This window comes from Silene latifolia, chromosome 8 (assembly GCF_048544455.1).
Source record: "Silene latifolia isolate original U9 population chromosome 8, ASM4854445v1, whole genome shotgun sequence".
NCBI classification, from domain to species: Eukaryota; Viridiplantae; Streptophyta; class Magnoliopsida; order Caryophyllales; family Caryophyllaceae; genus Silene; species Silene latifolia.
This window is the reverse complement of record NC_133533.1, coordinates 6,503,066-6,518,198: the sequence shown is the minus strand read 5'-3', so window position 1 is coordinate 6,518,198 and position 15,133 is coordinate 6,503,066. Positions and strand designations below refer to the sequence as shown.

The window sequence follows — 15,133 nt, the reverse complement described above, 5'->3', positions numbered from 1 at the left end:
TAATGTAACTTTTTGAGATTAAAGTTTAAGTAAATAAGCTCAAAAACTTTATAATAAAATTCAAAATTTTTAGATTAAAAGTCAAAAACTTTATCTTAATGCTCAAAAACTATACTATCCGATGTACTACATCAGATGTATAATCTACTTATTGTGTTTGTACCCAAGACCTCTAATCAAGTTAGAATAACTCCCCATCGGTTAATCTAAGTGTTCAAGAGTAAATCTCAACTGCGCTCTAAAATGTAAAGGGAAAAAAAAATGGATTTTCTCACTTGTACTCTTGAATCTTTTCATTTTCTAAGGTGTACCCTTATTTTTTTCCAAAAAACTTTGGCCGTCAATGACTCTCGGCTTTGATTTCAATTTTTTTTTGCTAAAAAAAATTGATCTTCCTTACAAGATCTTCAGTTAAAAAAAAAATCACATGTTTGAATCATAGCCAGGAATTGGGGTTAGTTAAAGCTTTTTCGATAAAAAAAACTTAGAAGCTCCGTCACACAAAGAGGCAAGTGGAAGGAGCAAGTAGAAGGGTAAGTGGGGGAAGGTTATGAGAGGTCACAAGCTTATACCGTCAAAAGCTAGACGGACTAAATAATTTTCCACAAATTCTCATTTTTGACGGTTGATATCCGTCACAAACTTGTGACGGGTCAAATAAAACCCACATAGGAGAATAAAGACAAATCATTTGTAATTTCCTATGCATTCTATTTTTTTATCTTATCTAATCATGTGGGTAATACTTAACCCGTTATAAGTAAGACCAAGTATTGTTTTCTTAGCCCAAGGTTGGTTTAAAATGTACCCGCCATCGTGTGGCTCATATTTATTCAACAAAATTCGAACTTTTACGTATCAAATTCATTACCATCTGGAGTATGCATCAAGATTATTGTAAACCATAGAAAAAAGGGTAAAAAATGGAATGTTATGCATCTGCGAAACTTCTATCATCTTCTTCCATTCCTTCTATCAACACCCAACTACACACTTCTTCGGTAATTAATCTTGACCATATTATCATCTTAAATCTTAAATTATGTATAATCTTTAGTTATTTATAGATTATTGTTTGTTTCTTTATTTATTTTGCTGATTTTCAATTGAAATGTTAGTTGCCCACTACATTTACTAATGTTTAGTGCTTGAATTTTGGGTTTAATCGTGTAGTTAGTGCTTGAATTTAAGTGGGTTTTTGGTGTTTAATTGAATTAGTGGATTGTTGGATTGTCAAGTGTTCTATGAGAATTGTCTAATTTGGACTAGAATTATTAAATTTGTAAAATTGAAGTAATCATAACATATGTGATATGTATTTATAAAGAGATACTCCCTCCGTCTCGTTCAATTGTCAGAATTGTGTATTTTTTTAATGTTTGCTAAGAGGTTTTTGAGGTATGTTAGTAATAAGTAAACAACTTATTGTTTGTCTTAAACTTAGAAAGGGTTAAGTAGATAGATGGGATATGCCCGTCTATCTAAATAGGGTACAATTTGACCCGTTATAAGCTTAAGACGGATATGCCCGTATTGATAGACTAACAATTTAATCATAGGTAAACAAATTAGCGGAATAGAGGGAGTAATAGAAGGAAAGATTCAAGTGAGTGATAGTGGAGTAAAAGGGAGTGAGAGCCTCTTTTAAGATGCATGAAAAGGGATAGATAGTTTATTTTTTTTTTTTTTTTTTTTTTTGGTGAAATGTGAGTTGTATAAATATAAAAAAATGTATCAAGAACATACTAGTTTGCGAGTTACATCATCTAAGGCAATTACATGAACCCAACATCTTTAAGCCAATCTAGTTCTAGGATTGTAATCTCTCGCCTGTCTTTACCATGGATTTTCGACCAGGAGAAGAACCCCCCATTCCCGCATTTATTCCGTCATGTGCACGAGTAGAAGGGGAACCATTACCATTTGCACCGATGTCATAGAAGGAGGAGGAGAAGCAACATCCCCGTAGGATGAGCTCCAAAATCCACTTTACTATGTCCACCGGACTCTCATTACTCCTTTTAAAAAGAGTCAATTTCTTGATTGGGGTAGTGATAATAAGATTTTCCTGGATAGGAGACTTATTAGCTCCTTGCGCCACCCCGATCAAGCTTTCGATTGCGGCTTCCCGTGTCTTCTCGGAACTATCACCTGTTCAGGAGCTTTCTTATCAATCGGCCTCCACCTTTTTCTAGTTGTCACAGCGCTCTTCTTCTTTTCCTCTACTCTTTTGCGTGGTTTCCATCATGACCCATTCCTTGACATTTCTTTGCAAGTAATAGGCCTCCATTCATACTCTACTTCCACTTTTATCACATCCCCTTTTTCATCTTTAAACAAGACTTCAGATGGGAGAGATTGATCCACCATCATCTCCACCATGACTCTTGCATAGCCTAATCTCGTTTTCTCATTCGTCGCCGATCACTCTTCACATATTTACCCACCAGGCCGGTGATCTTAGGCGGACTCTTACCCTTAACTTAATGTGTAGGTGGTGTAGACGAATCCATGCGAGAACAGACTTAACATTTGCCTTTGTTAATTCAATGTCCTTTGTCCACTCCTTGACTATCATCGGTTTGTTATCAAACGATAGTGCCACGATAACAAGACTTTATCCTTCATCTCCATTGACTTGAACCTAACCAGGAAAACACCATTTGGAAGGAAGGAGATTTTATCAATGTTGAATTTTGTCCATATCCTCCTAATAAAACCCTCGACCACCTCCCACGGTGGGTTAGCACCCAAAATGAAGCACATCACCGCTTGATTCCAATAGACTATCTCTTCCTCAACATCCTCGGGTTGGATCTCGTAGCATTTCCTCACACTGCTTTTTATCCTCGTCTTCCACCTCTTCTTCTTCTTCTTCTTCTTCTTCTTCTTCTTGGTCGTCTTCTTGTTCTTCTTCGATCTCTCGGTTTCGCGTTTCGACACTATTTCGTCCTCCTCTCCATTCACTTCATCTTCTCCTTCAGTAGCCGATTCATCATCACTCTCCGTTTCAATTTCTAGTTACGTATACCAACAATTTCATTAACACTTTTCATTTTTCCATTTGCATCAACATCAGGGCCTTTTTGAATCTCAATAGGGGTTCCTTCTATGGTATCATTCTTATCTTCATTCTTTTCTTCATCTTTGCTGGACGTCACAATTTGCTTAGCAGAGATACTCCGTCCTCGAAGAGACATCTCCCGCTGCCGTTGCAGGTTTGATTTCCTCGCCATTGGCGCAGAACAAACCTCACTTCCTTTCTCTCATTTGAGCATCACCCTCGACTGAAATAGCTCGGTGACTGAAATAGATAGTTTAGTTGCTTAAGGAATGCCATAAGTAATGGACAACAATAATTTCATAAAACCCTTTTAGTATCGCGTTCTTGGTTATTGGATTCATTCAACCCCTAAGCAAATAGTGAATTTGTTTATAGCATATTCGATCATGACGCTTACTAAGTATCTATATAACATTACATACTTCTTAAGAGCCTACAGCGTATCGGATGTGGTGTGTTCACGATGAATTAGCCAACCTCATGTTTTGAGATATTGGGTACATCGTTAGAGTCTTTACAATTCTACTTCGCGGGGTTAGAAATTTTTGATTATTTAACCAATGAAGGCCTTCATAATAATGTTTGAATTTTTTGCGTGTATGGAATCCATCAATCTTGATACATGTGTCTTGCCTAAAGTTGAGCCCCCTCCACAGAGTGTTTAGTCGAAAAAAATAAAAATGCGCCTAAGTTTAAGGCTTAGTAAGGCACATAGTAGCCAAAGCACCTCAAGGCACCTTGTACATAATGTGCAATAAGCAGTACACATTGCTCTGATATTTCCATATTTATTTTGAAAATACTATTTTTTGTGTGAAAACAGTGCCCCTGCGCCTAATGTTCATGAGGCACACGCCTTGACCTTGTCACTTTAGACCCTCATGGCCTTGACTCGCCTCATGCCTATACTAAGGCAACCAGCATCGGCCCCGGAGGTAGGTATCATAGGCCTATCTTTGGTTTGCCTCTGGCCAGATACATTCCAGTCAGCTGATCTTTTTTAAAGGTTTAAAAATTTGTCTACATGGAGTATAGACCTTAAATGTCATCAAGCTGCTGCGTTTAAGCTCGAGTATGAAAGTCTGTGTTACTGTAACCTTTTTTTTCTTTTCTTTTCCTAGGCTTATTTCCTGATAGTGTGTTATCTTCACACTTTCATGCTATGCGACTGTGCGAGGCTGCCTTAGGAATGTAAAGAGATGTTCTACTTGAAATATGCTGTATTGTTATTCTGAATATCATAAACTTACAAGCAATGACATAACGAGTTACTTGCAGTGCAAGTCGACTGCTGTGAAGAAGGAATTCTCTAGGAGGACATTGTGCACTGCATTACCATCAGTCTCCCTTGGTAAACCATTTCTTCCGCTTCGGCATGGGCTAAATCGAACTTTTTATCAAAAGAGATTATTTTGTAATCCTTCAAAATCACATAAAGGGCATATATATTCTGCAACTGGGAATCAACCTTGGGACTTTGGTAGATTTGTGAAGACCTTGTTCTTCTTTGATGCAGTCCCGAACCCTCTCAAGGTTTGAGTTTAAAATACTTTGGTGTGAATTTTGAATCTTTTTTGAAATTATACTCCGTAGAAAGTACCGATTACCCCTGTTTCGTTTTTTGCAGTTCGTAGAATCTTTAGTTGAAAAACTGTCTGGTGAAACTTCACCTGAGCCGGTAAAGAAGATGGAATATTCTGGGATAGTCCTAGTAGTTGGTGCAACCGGAGGTGTGGGTAGAAGGGTAGTTGATGTTTTACGCAATAAAGGACAACGGGTGCGAGTATTGGTATATTTTTCACGAGCATTTCGATCTTTTTATTCTTGTTTCACTGACAGAGATTATTTGGAGGGATAACAGGCAGAAAGTTGACTGATATCGGTGCTGGTCTGTTGCTACTTTCTAACTATGCCACTTTTCAGGTCAGAAATGAAGAGAAGGCAAAGCGGATGTTAGGCCCAGATATTGATATGGTAATGTACAACTCAAGTGATTTTCCCTAGCTTTTTTTTTTTGCGTTTAAATGGTTTAGACGTTGGCTTTGGAGATACAGTTCACAATTCTAAACATAAGTGCGAGAGATGTAAAGCCAGTACTGAAGAAAGCAGATATAGTTACTCTTTTTTAACAATATTACTACTCACAGATTTTCTTGGTTTTAGCAGCATACATGCCTCTTTTTCCCTTCCTTTCTTTCAAAATATTCATTCGTCATATTCTCCTTTTGCAAACATTTGGGATGTTATGGTTGTTGCATTAAGAATTAAATAATTTTTTTTACCAATTGTAACCAGTGTTTACACATTGCTGATGGAGCCAAATAAATTATTTGTTTTACATTATGGTGGGAGTAAAGCAAAAAAAAAATTACTATTTTATATCAAGGTTCTTCTATTGTGAAGTAGCTTTCAGTCTATGCATATCGTAACACAGTATGTTTTATGAGTCATCTGAAAATAGCAGCTCAAAAACACAAGGATAAGGCTGCTTTCAATAGAGTGACATTAAAGGTGAAGCTGTTTAAGGGATATTTAGTCTGAGTTTAGAAGTAATAGAGTGGAACTTATTCATCCAGTATAGCTGAAAATATTATTGCTAAAGACTAGATGTTTGATTTTGTATCATGTTTCTTTTTCTGAGATAGCTCAGTGCATTTCTGCCGTTATTTAGGACTTCTTTCTATGACTTACTGTTTGTGAATAGTTCTATTTCTGCTAATGCTTCAGGTCCTCGGAGACATCACCAAGGAAAGTACTCTTCTTCCTGAATACTTTAAAGGAGTCAAGAAAGTGATCAATGCAGCTTCTGTCATAGTTGGCCCAAAAGAGGGGGATACCCCTGACAGAGCAAAATACAGCCAAGTAAGGATAATCTTTTATAAAAATAAACATCCTAAATTGGTTAGGAACTACGTTTACTTATGATATTTGTGCTCCTCATGTCTTATGACCTATGTTATTCTGACTCGTCATTATGGGGTTGTGCCCTTGCCCCACAAACACTTGAAGATATGGTGATATGCGTATGAAATCCATATCTGACCCTTACCTATCTGATACTTCATGTAGTAGAGCCAAAAGCGGAGGCCTGCATTATATAGTAGAGAAAGAGACTTTGAATCCGCATTTCAGGATGTACTCCTTATGTCTAAAAACGAGTCAGGTTGTGTCCGACACTAGGATATGAACCCATGCTCAACACCCATACCGTAGTCCCCAGTAACACAGTGTATGACTCAGTTGTTTACTACGGCTATTAAGTAACTTTTATTTCCCTTGACTGTGCTGCTATTCCTGATATGGTGCAGGGAATCAAGTTTTTTGAACCAGAGGTGGGAACTGATCTCTTTTATTGACCAATGAACTGTAATTTTCTGTACCAGTTGTTGAATCTGTTCTATTTTTGAATTCACATCTGCTCTAAGCACTCATTTTAATGTATGTATTAAGAACAGATAAAAGGGGATTCACCTGAAATGGTGGAGTACAGAGGGATGATGAATTTGATTAATGCTGTTAAAGGGAGTGTTGGTCTAAGAGAAGGAAGATTGGTGTTTGGTTGGGAAGGTAACATTTTTTATGTGCTACATATTGATTCAGCAGTATCGTTGTTGTACTAAATTGGTCTTCGATAAATCACTTGGCATATTGTTATCATTCTTCGAAAGGAAAACAAAATACTGATAAAATGATATCTTAGGAGAGATCTTACTATTTGTGTTTCTATTCTGTCAGTAGGAAACTTCCCGCAAAATAAATTTTCCTTGTAGCTATTACGTCAAAAGTTTCACATTTTTCATGCAGGTAATTCATTCCAGGATCTTCCTTGGGGTGCCTTAGATGATGTTGTGATGGGAGGAGTTAGTCAAAGCACTTTTGTGATCGACCCAAAAGGCGGTGAAGGTGGTGGACCGACTGCGATTTTCAGAGGTTTGTATGTCTGTTGTTCAGAATTTTGGATTTAATTGTTGATTCATAAGTTCAAAAGGATGATTAGAATCCAAAGACTTCGCTGAAAATGGAAAATGATAAAAATCAAAGAATCGAAGAGCCATAGCTAATTTGGATAGTGTTGTTCATTAGGGATTTAATACAACAGTCTATCCCGCTTTGGCATCATTTTAATGAAAATCATTTGATTTTACACATCCTTGTAACTTGTAAGCAGATAAGTTGGACTCTTGAATCTGGAAAATAGGAAATGTTTAGCAGTGATTATGTACATCTGTCAAAAATGCTGATTCAGTTTACACTTTACAGTGTGTTCATCGTAAATTTCTCATGCTATTTTCAGGAAATGTATCAACATCAAATAATGGTGGTTTTACCAGTGCTAGGACGAAAGTATGCGTTCTATCTTGATTGTTGACATCTTAGTGTTTCATGCTTGTTTCTATTTTGATGGATTCTAGCATTTCTGTAATTCTGTTTAGTCAGGATTTGATGTTAAGCTATAAATATTAACTAGCTCTGAAATCTTCAATCTCCAAATCATTTTAAACAATACTGTCCAACTTTATTAGTGATGGAAAACAGCAAAAGAATGTATGAAGCTAGGATCTTGAAAAACGAAACACATACGGTTAGATAATTGAATAGCCTGAATTTCATGAAACTGTCAAAAATCTATCATGACCAGCAGGAGTTAAACTATTAAAAATCTATCGGGCCAGGCTTAGGGATGGGGTGAAATTGAACTATAAGGATCTGTGTGGCGGGAGAAGCAATTGACTCATCCAACATGAAGTTAATTAGCTGAATCACTTGCTCAGTGTTAGCCTGTGGAGAAATAAGATACATGAAAAACAACTGTCATTTCTTTTGAAAATTCCAAACCCTATTTATGTAAAGCAGACATGATATAAACTTCCATATGTTGTGAACTCAATTCTATCAAGTGTTGTCCGAAAACAGCCTTTTGCATTTACACAATCACACTAATGGGAACGGATGCTTATATACCCTTACCCCATCATAGGAGCCTCAATGACAGTGGAGTAATGTTTTGTCGGACAACATTCATTCCCTGCTTATGGAGTTAATTAACCACGAGGCTTGCTCAGTTGTGCAGCGTTAACTCCACTATTTTTAAAATGAGTTCTTCGTTTTGATCCTAGAATGTTCTATTTCTGGTTGTGTTCTTGACAATGATGTTAGATATTTTTTCACAGAATTTTTCCTCGCCTGAGGATCTTTCCGCATATGACGGGCTGGAGCTACGCCTTAAAGGCGATGGGCATAGATATAAGCTCATTATACGCACCAGCAGTGACTGGGACACTATAGGTTATACAGCAAGTTTCGACACCGTAGAAGGACAATGGCAATCTGTAAGTGTTATCAGCAGCTGTGACATCCCCAAAGCTTATATTAGACGTTTTTACTTGCTACAATAACATATTAACCCTATAATAAAATGAGAAATACATAAAAATTTAAGGCTGGTCTTACATGTGCCAGTTTCATGACTCAGTGTGTGAAACTCTAGTTTGTTGAATGCTTATGGTTTTACTTGCAATCTTGTCCATGTAGATAAAAATACCATTTTCCTCATTGAGGCCCATTTTCCGAGCACGTACAGTCGCTGATGCTCCACCCTTCGATGCAAGCAAGATTTTCGCACTGCAGGTTAATTAACTCCTAAATTATTTATGAATTTTATGATTACTATTTCGCCAAAAATACGCACTTACCTTTCTGAGGTGTCCTTTTCCAGCTTATGTACAGTAAGTTCGAGTATGATGGCAAACTGAATCCGAGTTTTGTGGAGGGCCCTTTTGAACTTCCGTTTTCAACTATAAGGGCATACATACAAGAACCAATCTTACCAAGGTTTATACTCCATAACTTCCAATGTTTTTAGTCTACATCATTCAAAGCAGGCTTTGTAACTTCAAATTCACTTTTCTTTTCAGGTTTGTACATGTCGGCTCTGCAGGAGTCACCCGTCCAGATAGGCCTGGGCTTGATCTCAGTAAGCAACCACCTGCCGTTCGTTTGAACAAAGAACTAGACTTTATTCTCACGTACAAGTTAAAGGTTGATCACTATTCTTCTATAGTACTCCGTCCCTCCGATTCCCAATTACCTGCTGATTCTCCTTGTTTGGTTGATTCATATATACCTTTCCTTTTCTCTGTGGGCTCACGTTATCGTTGTAAAATGACATTATGGTCCTAGACTCCTAGTTTTAAAGGGTAAATTGAGCCATTTGCACTTGTGCACCATATTTTCCGTAAAGTTGATTAATTAACATTTTGTGGGTGAGTGGTAAGAAATTATAAGAAATAGGCACATGGGATCAGAATCATCAGATGTATTTTCAGTGTCAGATTAAAGTCACTTATAAGTGGCTTTAGTGAGTTAAAGGACTTCAAATTCCAAAAAAATATTACTCCGTATTAGTAAAGCAGCGAACAAGCACCTTTGCTCCCTGACCTTGAGAAAACAAGCTGATCCTACGTGAACCCTCTATCCACTTTTGATGAACAATTTCATTATAACCCCTATTCGATTATTTCTTTAGTTTTCACCATTTGTTCGTTCACTTTTTTTTCCCCCCATAATTGGCCTACTTGCATTTTTATATCCTTTTTTTGTTTTCCTAATATATTGTTGAAAATAGAAGACCTTTGCAAATCGGAGGAAGCATATTCCATGTATTCTGATTTCTGTCTATTTTGGCATGCATGAATTGATACCCTATTAGAGCTAAAGTGTGACAGATTCAAAAACACATCCAAATAAAAATGATAGGAAGTTACCTTGTTTCTCTTCTTCTACTAGATGAATGTTTATGCAAAATTCTTTAATTTTCAGGGAGAGGATTTGTTGCGGGAGAGTGGAATTCCATACACTATTGTACGGCCTTGCGCGTTGACAGAGGAACCTGCTGGAGCCGATCTTATATTTGAACAAGGGGACAATATCACGGTACTTAGGCATACTCTGGTCTATTTAAATTTCTGATATCCTTCTACATCTGTTTTCTTGCATGATCAATCTAGATATTAGTAACCTGTCCCATTCATTTGGATTCATTACATCTCTTTTGCGGACTTCAAACCAATGTACCCATTCTAAATAAGTATCGTCCCATGGGAGCGTGGCCCCCTAACATTCTCTCACATATTTTTCATCTCGTAAAACTTTGGTCGAAAAGCGAATGCAATGAATTCAAGCGAATGGAGTAGGTCTCTTTCTCAGTATGATTAAGTGGGACAAATGAACAATGTCGTTAGTATTATCATCAACTCATGTTTGATCTGGAATAATTGTCGGGGACTTTGGTTTATGGCCGCTAAGTGCAAAATGTTTTTGTACAGGGGAAGATATCTAGGGAAGAGGTTGCTCGAATATGTGTTGCAGCGTTAGAAAGTCCTCATGCACGAGACAAGACATTTGAGGTAACTTCATCACAACTAGTGTCATTTGTCTAGTAACTTGGTATACCGAACATAGGTTCCTTATTGTTGCAGTTTAATTATCAAATATGGAAAACGTCCAGACCGTAAATGTTTGAATATCTGTTCTATGATCTGCACGAAGTCGTGACTGTTAACTAATGTCTCCATACTCATGAATGCCCTTGTGTATTTATTTGTCTCTGAGAGCACAGAATGTATTTACGGATTCTCAATTTTCGCTGTTTTATTATGAATTAGCAATCAGTTACTACATTTCGGTTGGTGCAACTTGCATATACCGATATTCTAAAACTGTACTTGACACAAACATTTTGCTTTTGCTAGTCTATATACTAGATTTCCCTAAAACATCCAAACATTTGTTTCTGCCAGGTTAAAAGTGTGATACCTTTCAGCGAGCAATTCACAGTTGACCCTGAAAACCCGCCACCCGAAAAGGATTATGATGTATATTTCAAGACTCTCAAGGAAGGAATCACAGGCAAAGAACAACTTGAACCAAGCCCTGTGGCTGCTTGATCTATTTACGCTATTTTCATGTATGTCTTCCATCCACCCCCAATATTTTAACACTGGCTCGCGTTTCACCATTTTCGTCCCTTTTGAGTTTTGACGTATTAACCAAAGGCAGATCTTAGTATAGTCGGGCATGTGTTGCGTGGCTGATTGACCTGGCAAACAGGTCGTTTGTTGCTTTGTTACTCCGACTCTCCGACACGGTGTCGTGTCTGACAGGTGTCACAGTGTCAGATACGGCTATTTTGTGCGAAGTTTTCCATTTCATGGTCTAAAGTGAAGTGTAAAAGTGTCGGACATGATACGTGGCAGCCGTGAAGTGTCGGAGTAACATAGGTTCGGGGTGATCATTACGCATTACAGTTATTTTGGGTGCATTTTTAAGAAGTCACAGTGGGCAAGGACCAGTTTAGATTCAAGTTGTTTTCTGGTAAATGGTTTTAGGTTGGGTGAACCAGGCCATTTTTGTGGCTAATAAGATTTTATTTCAAAGGAGTCGTTTCGGGTCATTTTCTACATTGGGTCAAACCTGGTTCAACTGTTCAAGTCTACTTGGGTTTATCCTTCTTCGGTTCAGGTAGTGGCTTTCGCACTACCTGAGCATGATTGTTTGATCAGACAATCTCCAATTCAGCGGCTCTTCACCTCTGTTGACGCTTAACCATAGTTCATCAAATCTCGTGGTTTTAAAATATTACTTAGGTGGCCTTCATTTTAAGGCGAGCTTTCATTTTTTCTGTGGTACTTTGTTATGTTGGCTCTAAAATCTTAATGGTTACTTGGTTTGGCCTTATATCAGACGCCTTATATTTACTCTTTACTGCGAAGACCATGGATGTTCTTTGCTAATAACAACTGCATTTTGTGATCATCACAGGACGCCCCATTGGCCATTGAAATGTAGTATATGTGCTGAAATTAGCAAATGGCAGTGCGAGGGAGCGATGTAAAGAAGGAACGTCATATGTGTATGATCAAACGCAGATATCTGTATGTAGAAGAGGAGTTTAGCCAATCATTCGGAGCCCTGTTCTGTCGTGTAAAACTGTATATGTAATGGCGGATATTCTCCGTGTATTGATAGAGTGTTATAATGTAAATTCTTGAAAATCAGACTGCAGTACTCCTCTACACTGTCGTCGTTTCTTAACACCAAATACTCCGTCTCAGAAATACTTTCACTCCATTGCTCAAGTTAGAGGGAGTTTATCCAAGTGTTCGACGGTGTGGATCTGGCCGAGTACCCGTCATATTAACTTTTACTTTTGACATTATTAAGCATAAAATGTAATGATAAATATTCTGATTAATACTCGGATATCCATTCCAATTCTTGTAACGTCTACTTTTGGAGGTCGAATTCAAAAAACTATTTTGACCGTAAATATCTTTCAATATTAAACTAATATAATGTTGTGAAAAATTCTTATCATAGATATTTCTTTGTAACGGTATTACTCTTTCACATACGGTTTTTACTCTTTCACATACATTTCTTCATAATGTTTCCACACACTACCCTCCACTCAAGGAAAAAAAACCTTGATTTTATCTCTCTCTCTTTCTCCTAAAACCTAATTAAATTTCACTCAAATTTTTCAATCATAGATCTTAATTCTTGTATAGAACGATTAATTACTTCGATTTATCACAAAAAAATACTCAATTTGTTACATATTACACGAAATTGGATTGTTCAACTACATTGCTTTGGGTGTTGATTTACAAAATCAAAATGGAATTCGTCGAAATTGTAGTGCAGGCGTGCAACATTAAACCAAGTTGCATTTTACATATTCCACATCAATTTTATATTTAATCAAATTGTGATTCAAGAATTGATTGTCTTGACATTTTTCTTTCAATTAATTAAAGAATTATTCCATACATAGGATAACAGGGATTAAGTAGAGATCAGCCGCTATAGTCGTTCGTTGTCGAAAGTAGATGGTGTTTGTGGTCGGTCTTTGGTGGGTGGGGTGGTTGGCGGCGGTGGCAGTGGCAGTGGGAGGAAAGGGCAACTTTTTTATTATTATTATTGAAAATGAAAGGGGTAAAAAGGTAATTTGTGTATGCGAAAGAGTAAAATGCGTATGTGAAAGAGCAATACCCCTTTGTAAAGGTCGTGTTTGAATGAAGAAAAATATGGTGAAAGTGTAGTATGAGAGATTCTCATGCCCACAGGTGTATCACATTGCCGCACTCCCACAATCAATAGGAAAATTTTATCTATCAATACTATATATTAAATCCAGAAACCAAGGGACTTCAATGTAATTAAAGAAAGTTATACAAATTAATTATACTATATAGTTTTAAATCACTAGCACCGTGTGATGGACCCGATTAAGGGACCTCAATGTAAATATTATATAGTTTTAATTAAAAGTATAATATAAAGATCCTTGATGAAGAATATTTATGAAAATTACATTAAATTAAAGTAATTAAATTTAGAAAATACAAGAATATAGTGATTTTCCTTAAAATTAACATGCCTCACTTATGGAATTAATTAGTATCATCGTAGAATTATACATTAAATTAAATGTAGTAAAAGTAATAGTAGCAGCAACGAGATTAATAAAATTAACGGTATTAATGTGGGAGTAGTGACAGTTATAATAATGATAGTTGGAGTAGTGAAAGTAACTACGAATATAGTGAAAGTAACAGTGGTAACAATGAGAAAAAGTATGAACAATTAAATAACCAATCGACTCAAGAAAATATTTTATTTATTTAAATATAGGCCGGATAAAATTAACGGGAATAATGAATTTAACAGAAAAAAATAGAGGAATTAGTAAAAGAAACAAAGAAAGAACTACGGGAGTAGTGAACGTATTGATATTAAGAAAGAATGTCATGAAAGTAATAATATTAATAGCGGGGTAGTGAACGTGTCTCATAATTTGAAAATAAATTTTACATTTCGTCATAATTACAAGATATACCGTAGAAAAACATATTACAAATAGTAAACGTGTGAGTTAGACAACTCCAACATAGTTTATTTCATTGAAAATAAAATTTAACGGTAAATAGAGGTAGCCCGGGCGAAGCCGGGCACCAAACCTAGTATTAATATAAAAGACAATATTCAATTCTCAAATACCACGTTATTAATGCAGGGAATTTTTTTTTTTTTTTTTTGAAATTCATGTTATGGTGGGACCCGTGAGTGTGCAATGTATTTATTTCTTCAGATTTCCGTCTTTTCAAACATGCGATAAATTCCGTCTTACAACAAATTCTATGAAATAATATTATGAAAAAATTCTATGAATTAATATTATGAAATAATTTTATACATTCCGTGTAAATAAAATTAATAACATATACGCAGAATGAATTACAAATGCGAATAAATGAAATTGAATTACATAATTTTAAAAGAAAAATTAGTGGATTTTTATGGGAAATTGCAATGTCCTATCACTTTAAAAGAAAAATATCATTAATTCATTCCTTTAAAAGAAAAACTAGGCATAGGATAGAAAAACCGATAATAAAATTACATAATTTCAAGAAGGAATAACATTTATATACGAGATCGAACATAAAACGCAAATGAATTACATACATATGTTAAAGTTTTTTTTTTTTGAGGGAACATACATATGTTAAAGTTGATTATATTAGATTATATTTCTTTTATCCGGATGTAAAGTTTTTTATGTATGCATTTTTTATTTAAAATGGTAGATTACGTTATTTCCTTATAAACCAGTGTATGTGAACACGTGTTTGTAACAAATTTAAACATAAATTATGTAGATCGTACATTTAGACCAACTAGATAACTACAATAGAAATGCAAAAACAAATATACATCCAAAAACATTAATACTGGCCAAATACATACCCGTACAATTTTGCACGGATTTAAAACTAGTTGGATTAATATTACTCGTAATAATGATCATAAATAACTACTACTCCGTACAATCTAAATAGAATTTTTTTTGGTCTCACGAAGCGCGCACATAGTCGCATTACAATAAGGGGGAGGAGGATTCGAACCTGTGATCTATTGTCCACAATACCTCCGTCTTAACCACTAGACTAAGACATCCTTGGTACAATATAAATAGAATTAACAAGGGTTTTCTCATTAGTTAGA

At 36.0% G+C, this 15,133-nt stretch overlaps 1 protein-coding gene across 2 annotated transcripts; it reads left to right on the top strand.

Moving 5' to 3' along the window:
• Positions 1-854: 854 nt before the first annotated feature.
• LOC141596181 (protein HIGH CHLOROPHYLL FLUORESCENCE PHENOTYPE 173, chloroplastic) lies at positions 855-12,409 on the top strand. Of its 2 annotated transcripts, XM_074416275.1 has the most exons (18): positions 855-1,001; positions 4,343-4,415; positions 4,503-4,597; positions 4,692-4,853; positions 4,988-5,038; positions 5,792-5,926; positions 6,373-6,396; positions 6,520-6,631; positions 6,869-6,994; positions 7,359-7,408; positions 8,236-8,394; positions 8,597-8,692; positions 8,781-8,896; positions 8,980-9,103; positions 9,884-9,997; positions 10,390-10,470; positions 10,864-11,030; positions 11,885-12,409. In XM_074416275.1, the coding sequence occupies exons 1-17, from the start codon at positions 924-926 to the stop codon at positions 11,008-11,010; spliced, it is 1,743 nt and encodes a 580-aa protein (XP_074272376.1). In that variant the 5' UTR covers positions 855-923; the 3' UTR covers positions 11,011-11,030; positions 11,885-12,409. The 2 variants fall into 2 exon arrangements, with proteins under 2 accessions (XP_074272376.1, XP_074272375.1); XM_074416274.1 differs by having other exon boundaries at positions 4,343-4,597.
• Positions 12,410-15,133: the final 2,724 nt, after the last annotated feature.